We start from the raw sequence: 12,238 nt of genomic DNA on the forward strand, positions 1-12,238 counted from the left end.
CACGGGGGCGCGGCCCCGGCGCATGGAGGCGATGCCCTGCCAGAACCAGCGCCTGGGCCCGCGGCCGCAGGATGAGCCGCCGGCGGCCGCCACGGCCACGGCGAGCGGCGGCTCCCGGCTGATCCGCTTCGCCGAGCCCAGCGAGGACAGCGGCTGCCCCAGCCCGGACAGCAGCAGCAGCAGCAGCAACGGGGTGGTGGCGGCGGGGCCGATCCCCGCGGGGGAGGGCGGCGCGCCGGCCATCGGGCCGCAGCTGAAGCTGCTGCCCATGAACGACCAGCTGCGGGAGCTGCAGACCATCATCAGGGACAAGTGAGCGCGCCGCGCCGGGCGGGCTGGGGAGGAGCCGCGGCGGGCCGGGGAGACGGAGCGGGATCGTCGCTTGTCGCTCACTCCCTCCCTCCGTTCTCTTCAGGGAGCCGCAGCCCCGCCGAGCCGCTGTCGGCCGGGCCCTGGTGCCGGCTCGGCGCTGCCGCCGGGCCGTGCCGCGTGCGCCGGGGTCGAGCGCCGTGCCGGCGGCGCGGCCATGTCTGGTGACGCGGCCCCGGGGGCAGGGCAGGGCAGCGAGCCGGGGCTCCCTTGGGCTTGTCGCTTCTCTGCGCGGGGCTGCCGGCGGCTGAGCGGCTCGGCGGGTCTTTAAACCCCTCTCACACCTGGACGGGACCCGATGGGGGTTTGTGCGGGCGCTCCTGTGGGCGGCTTGGCGCTTGCGTGCCACATCATCACCGCAGGGAGCGTGCGGTACAATAGTGTGTAAAGCCCTTGAGAAAGGAGGCTGTACCTTAGGGTACCGCGGGCGGGCCCGGCGGCAGCTGGGGCTCATTATCGCGCTCTGGAGATCGCATCCTGCAGGCAGGATGAGGTGGGGACCCGTTCCCAGGCTCTAACTCGAGACACCTGTGAGCACCATGTTCCACAGCGCAGCTCAGGTGTTGAACACGTCCCTTCCACTAATAAGGTTTTTAGCTGTGCTTGCTCAGCACTGGGAAGGTACTAAATATAGCATACCATATAACACAAACTTCAGTAGCATCCGTCTCTTTATTAAAAGCTACTGGTTTGCAAGAACCACCAGCAAAGAGGTGTGAAATCAAGCCTATTAATAGAGTAATCAGTTCTGAATATAAACCCTCTCTTCCTGTGACAGTGGCTTTCTGACATCTGCAGTAAGTCATTGCAGAGACAATGTTCCTTGCTATGTTTCATATCTGCCCATCTGCATAGTCCATGTGTTGCTATTTTCTGGCTCTCGAGGCTTAACTTTGTAGCTAACAGTTAGTAATTTTTTAATGCAAAACTGATCACTGTTTCTCAAAGACAATACTTCCATTAATTTTATTAACTAAGCTGAGCCTCCATATCTTAGACTAGCTTGTGGAGGATTTTCCTTAATTTTCAAAGCATTGTGGAAAAAACGAAACCTGGCAGCAGGAACACCGGAGGCAGTGCAGTCTTGATGTAAGGAGGGCACTTGTGGCAAGACCACACAGAAGATCTCTGCAGGTGAGAACACCCACCTGGCAGCTTCTCTGTGGAGCAGAAAAGGAAGCTGGGAGTGGGCTAAGCAGATAGGAGATCCAAACTAGGCTTGGTGATGGCCTGTGAAAGGTTTTGAGGTTAGGGATAACCATGTAGTTTTGATGTCTAGACAAATACTAGCAATGCAATTACTTTACTCAGTGGTTTTATCATTATTATGTTTTACACAGGTTTTGACCTTTTTAAAATACATTTAAGAGATTTCTCATTACAATGAGCTTATCCAGAAAGCAGCAGCTGTGATTTTAACTTGAAGGACATGTTTTAGAGTGACATCTGCTTTATTGCAAAAGATTTTGCTAAGAAGGAGTCTAGAATAGGACTTGTAAACAGTGAATTACCAGAGCAGCTGCAGCAATCACAGGCTGTACTTTATTCTCAGTGTGATGTTGCCCTGTAAGTGGGGATGGAACTGTCACTTCCAAGCTCGCTTCCCAACCAGTGAGGAAATCAGATAGCAGCCTGCTCAGAAAGGTTGGGTTTGTAGGTAAGGACAGTAGGGAAATATTTTTTTTTTTGTTCTGTCCCAGGAATCCAGCTGCATCTTGTTAAGAGACCTCAGACTGACCTATTTTCATACCTGTCATTCAGAAAGATGCTGAAGGGAGAAGAGGATTTTTTAGGCACTGTTCATTAACCTTACCCTGGACAGCTGCAATCTGCCCTAAGACAACTCTGTAGCTATTGTAGCATTTAAACCAGGTGCTAAAAGAAACTCCTTCTCCTCAGAACTGTTTTTGTGAACTGGCAGCAATGTGGCTCAGAGCAGCTACTGGTCAAAAAATCTGATTTAAGTTGATAGAGAGGTATGTTGACATATAGTGCTTTAGGAAGAGGGAGAAGCTGTCATGTACAGACAATTAGAGCCCTGTCACTTGGACTTTCTGGATTCAAAATAACAGGTAGCACCTTAATTTAAGGAGAATATTTAGATTCCTTAACACTGCAGAGGATGGATGTCCCAACTACAGCAATACCTGAAAATGGCAGACATTAAAAGGCAAGCTTCTGGGGAGTGAGAAATGGAACAAAGGTAGGGAACAAACTGAGTACATTTGGGATTATTAGTGTAAGTGAGCAAGGGGTAAATACTCAGATAGATAATCCCAGGGAGCTGTGATGGAACTAAGGTCTGGTCAGGCCAGGTGCAGAAGACCTTGAGGACTCTATTTTGTCCATAGCATGAGCTGCTCAGAGAAGTGTAAAGTTCTTTCCTTGTTCCTAAGTGGATTCAGAAAAAGGAATCATGGCCTTTTCAATTGGTGTTAGTGTAAGAAAAAGCCACCTTCATGTGGCTGGTCATGGTGTCTCGTGCAATTCAGAGGTGGCTGGCTGGGTCAGGGATGTCCTGCTGGTAGACTGAAATGGCACTTTTGCTTCCTTAAAATTAACAAGAACTTGGTCTGTGTGCCAGAGTCGGGGAGATAGATCACTTCACTGTGCCTGGGTTTCCTCATTTTCCCTCAAGCTTGTCACTTTTCTGCTCAGCAAATGCTTAATGGAGGCAGGTGCCTTTTATACTGAGTGGGATATGAACATCAAGTGCTCTAATGGGATGTGAGCTGATGCACTGAAGTACTGAACATTCTAGAACAGTTACAGTCTCTTTACAAGGAGGCAATGATCTCAAGGTAATTTCTAGCCTCAGATGTGAACCAGGGATCTGGAAGCTGAAATGAATAGTGCAGTGATGTGTATATATAGGAGAAAATTCATTAGCTCAGGCTGGCAGTGTATTTTAACTCATGATTTAACAGGAGATATGATTTAAATCTAGGTGCTTTAAGTGTCTGTTGGTTGAGATCATTCTGTGATATTCTGCTAAAGCTTCTTATTCCCTAAGGAACAGAGTCATAATATGGAAATGCACATGGCAGTGGTTGGATGTGCAGTCCTAGCTGCTGCACAGAGCAGGGGGATTCAGGAGTGTGCAACTCACCTGTGCTGGGTAAGGACAACTGCTGAAGGCAGGGAGGGTGGATCCCTCTGCATCCCAGCCCCAGCATGGAAAAAATTAAGGACTGCAGTCAATGGAGTGCTAAAGTGCTGCAGGTAGAATGTGGACCTGTTCCCAGCTACATCATCTCCCTGAGTGCCAACAGCTCATCCAGTGCCTTCAGTTTTCATAAAAATGTTTTACAAATCCTCTGTAGGGAAGTGGCTTTTTGAGTGTCTCTCAACAAGTTCTGTGAGGTAATGAGAGAAACAGGAATTACTGAAGCCCCAATACCTGCAGACCTGACAGTGTTTGTCATTAGTACCAAGTGCTAAAGCAGGAGGAAACCCTGCAGCTACTTTATACTACAATACAGTCCAAAAAAATCCCCATTTCTTCTCAACTCTCAAGACAGACACTGTGACATCAGCCACACTCCCCTGCCTTCAGAAACAAAGTGAAACTCATTTATATTGTGTAACACAATGTTCCTGCTACAAGTTAGGTTTTAATGCCTTATATTTTTAGATGTCTTGTTACTTGATGAAGCAGCTGAAACAGTTTCTAGTCTGACATGAGTTGTTGCTTTATGTATTTCTACCTGGTATTTAGGAAGAACAGTTACTGTTGTCACATAAGCCCTGTTTTTTTTCCTGCCCTCTGGCAGTTCTGACAGGATGTTTGAGATGTGGTCTCAGCTTTCCAGCTGCCCCTGTGCATGAGGTCTGACATTTTCTGTATTGCTGTTGTTTGTATGCACTGTCATTTTCTGTTTCCCACCCCTTCTCAAAAACCAGGTATGACTAATGAAGGGTGTTCAGTGAACTGTGCAGAGGAACATCTGTGTCTCTGCAAGGACAGAGGAGTTGGTTCAAAGCCTCATAATTTGCATTAATAACTTGGAATATTCACTTGGAACACATTGTCACTTTGCATTCAAAACTGTGGTCTGGACATTGTTGGATATGTCTTACACCTATTTGTGAAATTCAGCTTATTTTTCTGAAATGTTAGTCCAGAAGAACGTAGATATGCCACTTAGCCACTTCTCTCTTTTAAAAATACTTGTCTACACCACAGAAGTATGAAACATTCCAAAAACCTTAATAAAATCAGGTCATATAATTGTACAGATTTGGGGTTGGGTTGTTTATATATATATATTTTTTTTTTTTATTTTTTTTTTTTTTTTAAGTTTTAGGGTCTTTTTGAGCATTGCCTGTCTAGTTAATATCAAAATAACAAAGTTAGGAATAACCTGTCAGTACCAGAAAGAGGGAAAAAAAAAGAAAAAGGCAAACAGTATTTTAACAATGCAAGGAATGAAACTAGATTAAGTTAATGCTCTTTTAAAACCTCTCTTTTAAAGTGGGGAATAAGTGACTGGTTCCTAGGCAATGAGCAGGCAAACCTTTTGACTTTCATTCATGTAAGCATGAGGTGTCTCAGAATCTTGGGGATTAAATACAAAATGGTATTTAAGGATACATGCAGAGTATTAGCGTTTGAAAACATGAGAGGGATTAATAGAACATTTCATTTAAAAGTACCTGTTACCATGTTGGTGCTGTGTCTGAGGGTTTTCAGAGCTACTGTCTGGTGAGTGTTGGCTCCTTGATCAAAAATGTGTCTTCTTCTGGTGTAGTGAGAGTTACTCTTGGCATGGGAAGCAAAGAGTTAATGCTGCTTTTAAAATGCAGGCTTTTAACCTTTCATTTTGCCTTCTGAAGGGGCCCAAAGCCACATGAGCAGAAGGTTGTACCCAAACTAATAAGAAGCAGAGAGGTGTTTCATTAATCCCTCAGTTTAACCTCACATTCACTGATCTAATCACACTCAGTGAGTTCCAGATAAGATAGGATGTATCTCCTGCTTATCAGGTGTGTTGTCAGCCCTGGGTTAAGGATCTGCATGATCACTGTCCCACTGTTCTGTCTGACTGGAGGACAGGCAAGCAAAGCTCACTTGCTCAGAGCTGCAGGGAGTGCAGGAGTATCTGAGCTCAGGAGGTGTTTTGGAACTGAGCTGGAGCAGCAGTACCATGGGAAAGCTACAGGACATCATCCTCTTGTGTTTAATTGCTGCAGGTGCAGAGCAGCACTGCCAGCAGCAAGAGCCAAACCCCAGTGCTGGGTCACTGCATCTCTGCCACCAAGCAGGAAACCCATGATGCAGAACCTCTGGGATAAATTTAGTATATGACAGGAGACTTTTCTCTGAACTGCCTTGGAATATAGTATTTAATATAGTATTTAAGCAATGTTCTTAAAGTTATTCCCCAACTTAAAATGTAAATTATTACCTTTTCAGGAAATCCAGTAGAGGAGACTTCGTATTTTCTGCTGATCGTCTGGTAGGTGAAGAGTTTCTTCTTCTTGGTATTGTACTTTGCATCTCTTTCATAAAATGGGTCTTTCAGAACAGAAGAATGGTAGTGTGACAGCAACTTTTCTACCCAAAGGAAATTGCTGTATGACTGCAACTTTCTGTATAGAGACTTCTGTTCACTGTTTCATCTCAGCAGGTTCCAGAAACCATGGTGTTACCAGACACAGCTATATGAGGACAGAGACCTGTCGTAATAAGAGAATTCTGTTCAAAAACAGATGCACAGAGGTTGCAGATAATTGAGTTTTAGTTGGAAGCAGTACTTTTGATCTTGTGAACAAAGCACAATTTCTTACAGCCTAGATGTTACCAGTTGCTTGCATGAAGAAGTGCCTCCTGGCTTGCTGTGTATTAGATTATTAGCTCTGGATGCATCCACATGGAGAATTTGTCTTTAGCCATATGGTGGTTACTGGCAGGGACAAAGCAGTTTGAAGTTTTCACATGTTTTGGTAAGTCAGAACAAAGACTGCTGGGAGTGTAGCCTTTATCTCATTTAAATTTACAAGCTTAAAAAAAACCCCAGCACTTGCTACTACACACACACACTTGCTTGTGTCCACAAGGGTGTTTGCTTTTTGCAAATCCACTCTCATTAACAGAGGGAAGTGTTTTTCCCCTTCCAGCGTAGTCCAGAGGCCATTCACAGTTAGAGTCACAGCAGGCAGCTTCCCTGTGATGAGCCCAGTCTTAATCCAGGCTTGCTCAGGTTTAGCTATGACCACAATCTAAGATTGTGACTGCAGTGCTGTTTATCTTCATGGCTTTCCACTTTCCTCCCTACTTTCCCCTTCTTGACGATGTTTCCTGCATTCCAGTACCTTACTGTCAGTAATTAGTGTGAAGGACCTTTTTCCATGTACCTTCTCACCTTTCTTGTGTGTCCTGCTCTATTCTGAGATAAACACAGATTTTTTTTTTTTTTCCCCTCTTATTGCTGGTAACTGCAGATCCAGGCAGTGCGTTCAGGTCCTTGCACCAGTGTCCTCTATGGGCTGGCCAGCACAGCCAGAGAGCCTCTGGGTGTTGGTCCTGCAGCTCTTTGCCACAGAGCCTGCTCTGTTTTCCATCTTGTGGGAGGGATTTTGCACAAAAGAATATGTAGAACTCTCATTTTCTGAATATTTTTCCTAGGTGTGACAAAAACCAGTTATAATTTCATGTAGGATTTGGTCTCTACTAAACTTGGCAAGGTGCAAACAGTTTTGACTTGGTATGTTTTCCACCCAGAGAGCAAACAGAGTTTAATGGCAAGAGGCAATGCATGAAGAAAAGTGTGGGATTATAGGGGAAGAAAATAAAAATACACCTTATTGCAGTGAGGAAATGAGAATGAAGTTAAACTTGCTCCTACCTTGGCAGCTGTTAGGGAGAGTGTCTCCTGAGATCACCAGAGGGAGAGCTCTTAAGGAGGGATTCTAAAGGCAAGGTAATGGATTTCTGGTGGTGCAGTTTGTTTCACACATAAGGGAATGACACCAAAGAAGTGTTTGAAGTTCCTTGTGAGAAAAAGGAGTTAATGGGCAGTGGAGGTTGGCAGGGGGTGTCTGAAAGCCACTGCCAGGGCTGTGATCCTGAAACTGGAAGAAGTCAGGTTAAAGTCATGAGGAGGAAGGACCAAGACAAATCTGTGTGGTGTTTGTGAAGGAGGAGAAGCAGCCCCTGGCATGGGAGACAATCAGTCCTTGTGCTGGTGGTGGAACTGGGGACAGCTGGAACTCAGGGCAGGTGGTGGGAAGGGCACAGAGCTCGTCTCAGGGCAGGAGGTTCCCCCTGATCCCAGCACCCACACACTGGAGGCACTGAACTGGTGTCACAGCTGCTGGTGCTTTGCAGCACAAAGCACGTTTTTGGGGGGTGACTGGAGGCCTGAAGTGGAGCCATGAATTCATTTCTCAGCCCTACCAGCAGCTCCCTGTGTAACACTGACAGGTCACTTCACCTTTCTGTCCTCCTGCCTCTTTCAGGGGGTGAGCATTCAAAATGATTTGAAATGCTGAGCTGCAAAGAGTTGTACAGATACAGAGGATGTTCTGCCTCCTCTTGTGCTTCCAAGAGAAGCCACACATAATGGGTTAGAGGATGTTCTGGTCAGACTCTTCTACCTTGGGACCAAAGCTTTACTTCCTGTAATAACACCAGTTTTATCTTCTAAGCAATGGCAGCCACCTCTCTGGGAGAGGAGCAGCTGGTTCTTGGGGCATGAGAGAAGAGAGGAGGAAATGAATCCCTGAGTGTGGAGGTGGCAGGAACCACAGTGCAAAAAGAAATGTTTTATCAACACTGACAAGTTTACAAAGAATCCTTCCAGCCTCTGTGTAAAACACTGATAAGTGTAGGGAGATCACAGAGATTATTTGACCATAAGACCTTTACTGGATTACTCTAAACTTTTGGCAGATTATATGGAACAATGCCAGCACTACAGCAAGATTAAAAAGGCTTTTCTTCCAAACCCGGCAAATAGGTTGGCTTTTTTTTTTTTTTTTTTTTTTTTTTTTTTTTTTTTTTTCTGGTGAATTAAATTCAAAAACATAAACTTGGGTACAAATGTCCAAGAAACTGACCATAACCTCTGAGTATGGCTGCCATAAACACAACTCTAGGAAAAAAAAAAGTTGTATTAAAATGACTAAAAATATATAGAAAGAGAGATTATAAATGTAAGGGGCCATTTCTAGCAGAGGCTGCTTGTGTGCCAGGAAGTGGGGCAGAATAGAAGGGATAGGAAAACCTTCCAGGCTGCCCTCTGGAATAAGAACTGCCTGAGGTGAGCAGTACACCTGCTCCATCCCAGGAGCATTGCCTTACTCTCCATCCCACAGGGAATTTTGAGTAATCAGTGATTTTTTAGTTAAAGCTCTTGCTTGGCAGTCACTTTCCTTGAGCAGTTCTAGGCTGCGAATCTTTGGCTCACAAACAGAGAGAATTCTCACATCTTTCATACCCAGAGCACCCTTCAGGACAGGCATTCTGGCTGCAGGTGATGTGTTTGGTACTTTACAGGGCAGCACCAGGGGAGGGCTGGGGGGCTCATGAGCTGCCCCTCTACCTGGACCATCCAAAAGTGCAGGGATTGGCAGAGCACCACATGGAAACCAGAGCTGCAGTAGCTGGGAGATGAAGGTGATAAAGAGATTCCTAGACCTGCTGACTTGTCTTTGGGCACTGGTGGTGTGTGCGCATTGCTGCAGCTTCTGGGGCTGTTCTGGCAGCCCAGCTGCAGTTAGTCCTGAAACAGGGATGGGAAAATACAGCCTGGCTGAAGGGGAACTTCACCTTTCCCTCACCAGAATTTCCTGACAGCAGATGGAGTTACATTGGTGCCTCACACATCTGTTGAGAATAATTTGTCTGTGAAGCCTCTGCCTACCAGATGTAAATATGATTTATGTTTTATGATTGCTTATGAACCCCTCTCTTCTCCCAGTTTTGATCTGCCATGCCTTTGTTTGATTTGTGGCCAAAACAAAGGCCTCACCCCAAAAAGGTCTCTAAATTCAGTCCCTAACTGCTGTTAAAGAGACCCTTTTAGACCCTTGGGGCTCACCCAGTCCTTATAACTACTACTGCCATGTAATGCCTTATCTCCAGAGATAATAATGCCTTTATTAATCCATCCCTTTGGTTCCACAGATCAGACTCGTGGTTGAAGAGGGACTGAATCAACTGCCCTACACAGAATGTACTGTGACCACTCCAACAGGTATGTGGGAAATCACCCCTGGCCTGGGTAGGACTGGAAGTGGAACTGATATCAAAATACATAGAATTATTACAATTATTATTAGAGTTACAGAGTATCCTGAGCTTCTGGAAGGGACTCAGAGGATCATTGAATCTAATTCCCTGCTCCTCAGAGAACTGCCTAAAACTGAACCCTGCAACATCCAGATGGTCTTTGAACTCTGACAGACTTGGTGCCACGAGCATTCCCTGGGGAGCTCAGCAGGGCAGAGTGACTGTCCCTGTTTAACAAGCTACAAGGCACATAACATCACAACTGAGCAAAACAGTCAACACTGTCATTTCACTAAAGATTACAGTGATCTTGCAAAACCATGATGAAAATGTAGCAGTGTATGTGCAATATCAATTCACCTGCCAACACCACAACCTTGAACTAAAACTGATGACATTTCACATGCCCATTAAGGAAAAAGTACTTGGCACAAGCAGCTTTGCCTTGCCAGCCTAAATCTGGCCCTGCAACTGGGGCCAGCTGGGCGTGAGGATGAGCAGGAAATGCAAAGTGGCTATGTTGGCACTAGAGAAAACCATTGCAGGAGTTGTGGTTCCTCCTGTCAGCTGTAAAGATCTCTAAGGCTACAGATACTCAGGTGTGCAGTACTCAGAGGCAGCTGCCGAGTTCATCAGCAGACTGGGGGAACTGCTCAGCTCCATGGTGTGACCCAGAGCACACCTGTGAGATGTGCACCAGCTGAGTCCTGTTCCCCCTGAGAACATTCCTGCAGGGTGACACTCCCACTCTGCAGTAAAGCATTGGTGTGGCTTTACTTAACACTTAGAGAAATGATGAACTGCAAATCCTCAACTGTGGAACCAGGCTGAGTTCAGGCACCCACCCAGGAGGCACCATCCCTTAGCTGTGTTCCTTTTTGTGTCAAACAGCAGCCGCTTCACCTCTTGAGCATTGGTGTCACATCTGTTCCCCTCAGTCAGTGACAGATCCAGGAGCAGCTTCTCTCTGTGCAGAGAGGGCAGAAGGGAGCAGCCACTGCCACTCAGCCCTGGTTTCTTTCCTCACAGGACACAAGTATGAAGGAGTTCGATTCGAAAAGGGAAACTGCGGGGTCAGCATCATGAGAAGTGGTAGGTGGTGCTCGCTGCTGAAGGACACACATTAAATGCTTTGGAAACCTGGAAGCAGCTTCCTTTCAAAGATGTGCAACAACAGGTTTACCCAAATTCTTTCTTAGGTGTCCTTGATAACAGAATATCCAGGAATATCTCCCATTAACCTTTAAAGAGACAAATGGCTGGAACAGATCTCCTGTGGCCCTTCCCTGGCAGCTGGTCCCTGTGAGGGGCCAAGTGCCCTCCCCTGTTTCCCACTCGTGCCCAGGGCCAGGGCCCCACCCCAGCCACGCTCTGCGGGGGCAGAGTCCCTGTCAGTGCCCAGTGCTGGGCAAACCTTTGGAGCTGTGCTGGCAAACCCAGCAGCCCCAGGCTCTGCCCCACCCTCTGTCACCAGGATGTCCCCAAACCCCACCCGCCCCTTCTGACCTTCCCAGCTCTGTCCTGTGAGAGCTCAGCACCGCTGGGAGCACCAAACCCAAGGCTCAGCAACACCGAGGAGACTCGGTTTGCTGTGAACAGAGGGAAAAGGGAAAGAGCTTCAGGTGTTTTAATGCTTGGAACCGTCTACCAGCACAGGGGTGGGACTGTCCATTTGGGGATTGTCTATTTGGGGCTGTCTGTTTGGGACTATTCCTTTAGGACTGTTTGGGGACTCTCCCTTTGGGAGGACAGTTTGGGGGGACATGAGATTCCCATTTGGGAATCTCCATCTGGGGACTGTCCCTTTGGGGACTGTCCATCTGGGACTGTTCCTTTGGAACTGTACCTTTGGGGACTGTCCCTTTGGGGGCTCTTTGGGACTGTCCCTTTGGAGGCTGTTTGGGACTGTTCCTTTGGGACTGTCCATCTGGGACTGTCCCTTTGGGGACTGTTCCTTTGGGGACTGTTCCTTTGGGACTGTTCCTTTGGGAGCTGTTTGGGACTGTTCCTTTGGGACTGTCCCTTCAGGGGCTGTTTGGGACTGTTCCTTTGGGACTGTTCCTTTGGGACAGTCCCTTCAGGGGCTCTTTGGGACTGTGCCTTTCCCTGCAGCCCCTTGCCCTGAGCCCTTCCCCAGTGTCACATCTGCCACTGTGTCTGTGCTGCCCCGTGCAGGGGAGGCGATGGAGCAGGGCCTGCGGGACTGCTGCCGATCCATCCGCATCGGGAAAATCCTGATCCAGAGCGACGAGGAGACGCAGCGAGCCAAGGTGTACTACGCCAAGTTCCCCCCAGACATCTACAGGAGGAAAGTGCTGCTCATGTACCCAATCCTCAGTGAGTGTCTGCCCCAGCACGGCCAGGCAGCTCCTCTGGGCACTGAGCGCTGGCACGGACTGAGAACAGCCATGTGCTGGGGCTCTGATTGGGTTTTCGGCTTGGTTTAGGGGACAGAGATCAGGTTGTGCCAGGACACAGGTGACAGAAGAGGGAATTGATCAGGCTGTGCCAGGACACAGGTGACAGAGGAGGGAATTGATCAGGCTGTGCCAGGACACACATTACTCAGCTGCACCAAATGCACAGCAAATTGTTTGGGCATAGCTGCTTTTGGGAGAAAGGCTGAGATTAAGA

General features: G+C 47.4%; 1 protein-coding gene across 2 annotated transcripts in view; it reads left to right on the forward strand.

The window, feature by feature from the left end:
• UPRT (uracil phosphoribosyltransferase homolog) overlaps positions 1-12,238 on the forward strand; it is a 16,812-nt gene continuing 4,574 nt past the window's right edge. The window contains exons 1-5 of one of the 2 annotated variants that reach the window (XM_077786586.1): positions 1-312; positions 5,786-5,828; positions 9,500-9,569; positions 10,634-10,696; positions 11,780-11,941. In XM_077786586.1, the coding sequence (XP_077642712.1) occupies positions 23-312; positions 5,786-5,828; positions 9,500-9,569; positions 10,634-10,696; positions 11,780-11,941 (628 nt within the window). In that variant the 5' untranslated portion in view covers positions 1-22. The remainder of the gene's footprint in view (positions 313-5,785; positions 5,829-9,499; positions 9,570-10,633; positions 10,697-11,779; positions 11,942-12,238) is intronic. The other variant, XM_031504818.2, reaches the window with a different exon arrangement.

The sequence above is a fragment of the Lonchura striata genome, chromosome 14, assembly GCF_046129695.1.
Source record: "Lonchura striata isolate bLonStr1 chromosome 14, bLonStr1.mat, whole genome shotgun sequence".
NCBI classification, from domain to species: Eukaryota; Metazoa; Chordata; class Aves; order Passeriformes; family Estrildidae; genus Lonchura; species Lonchura striata.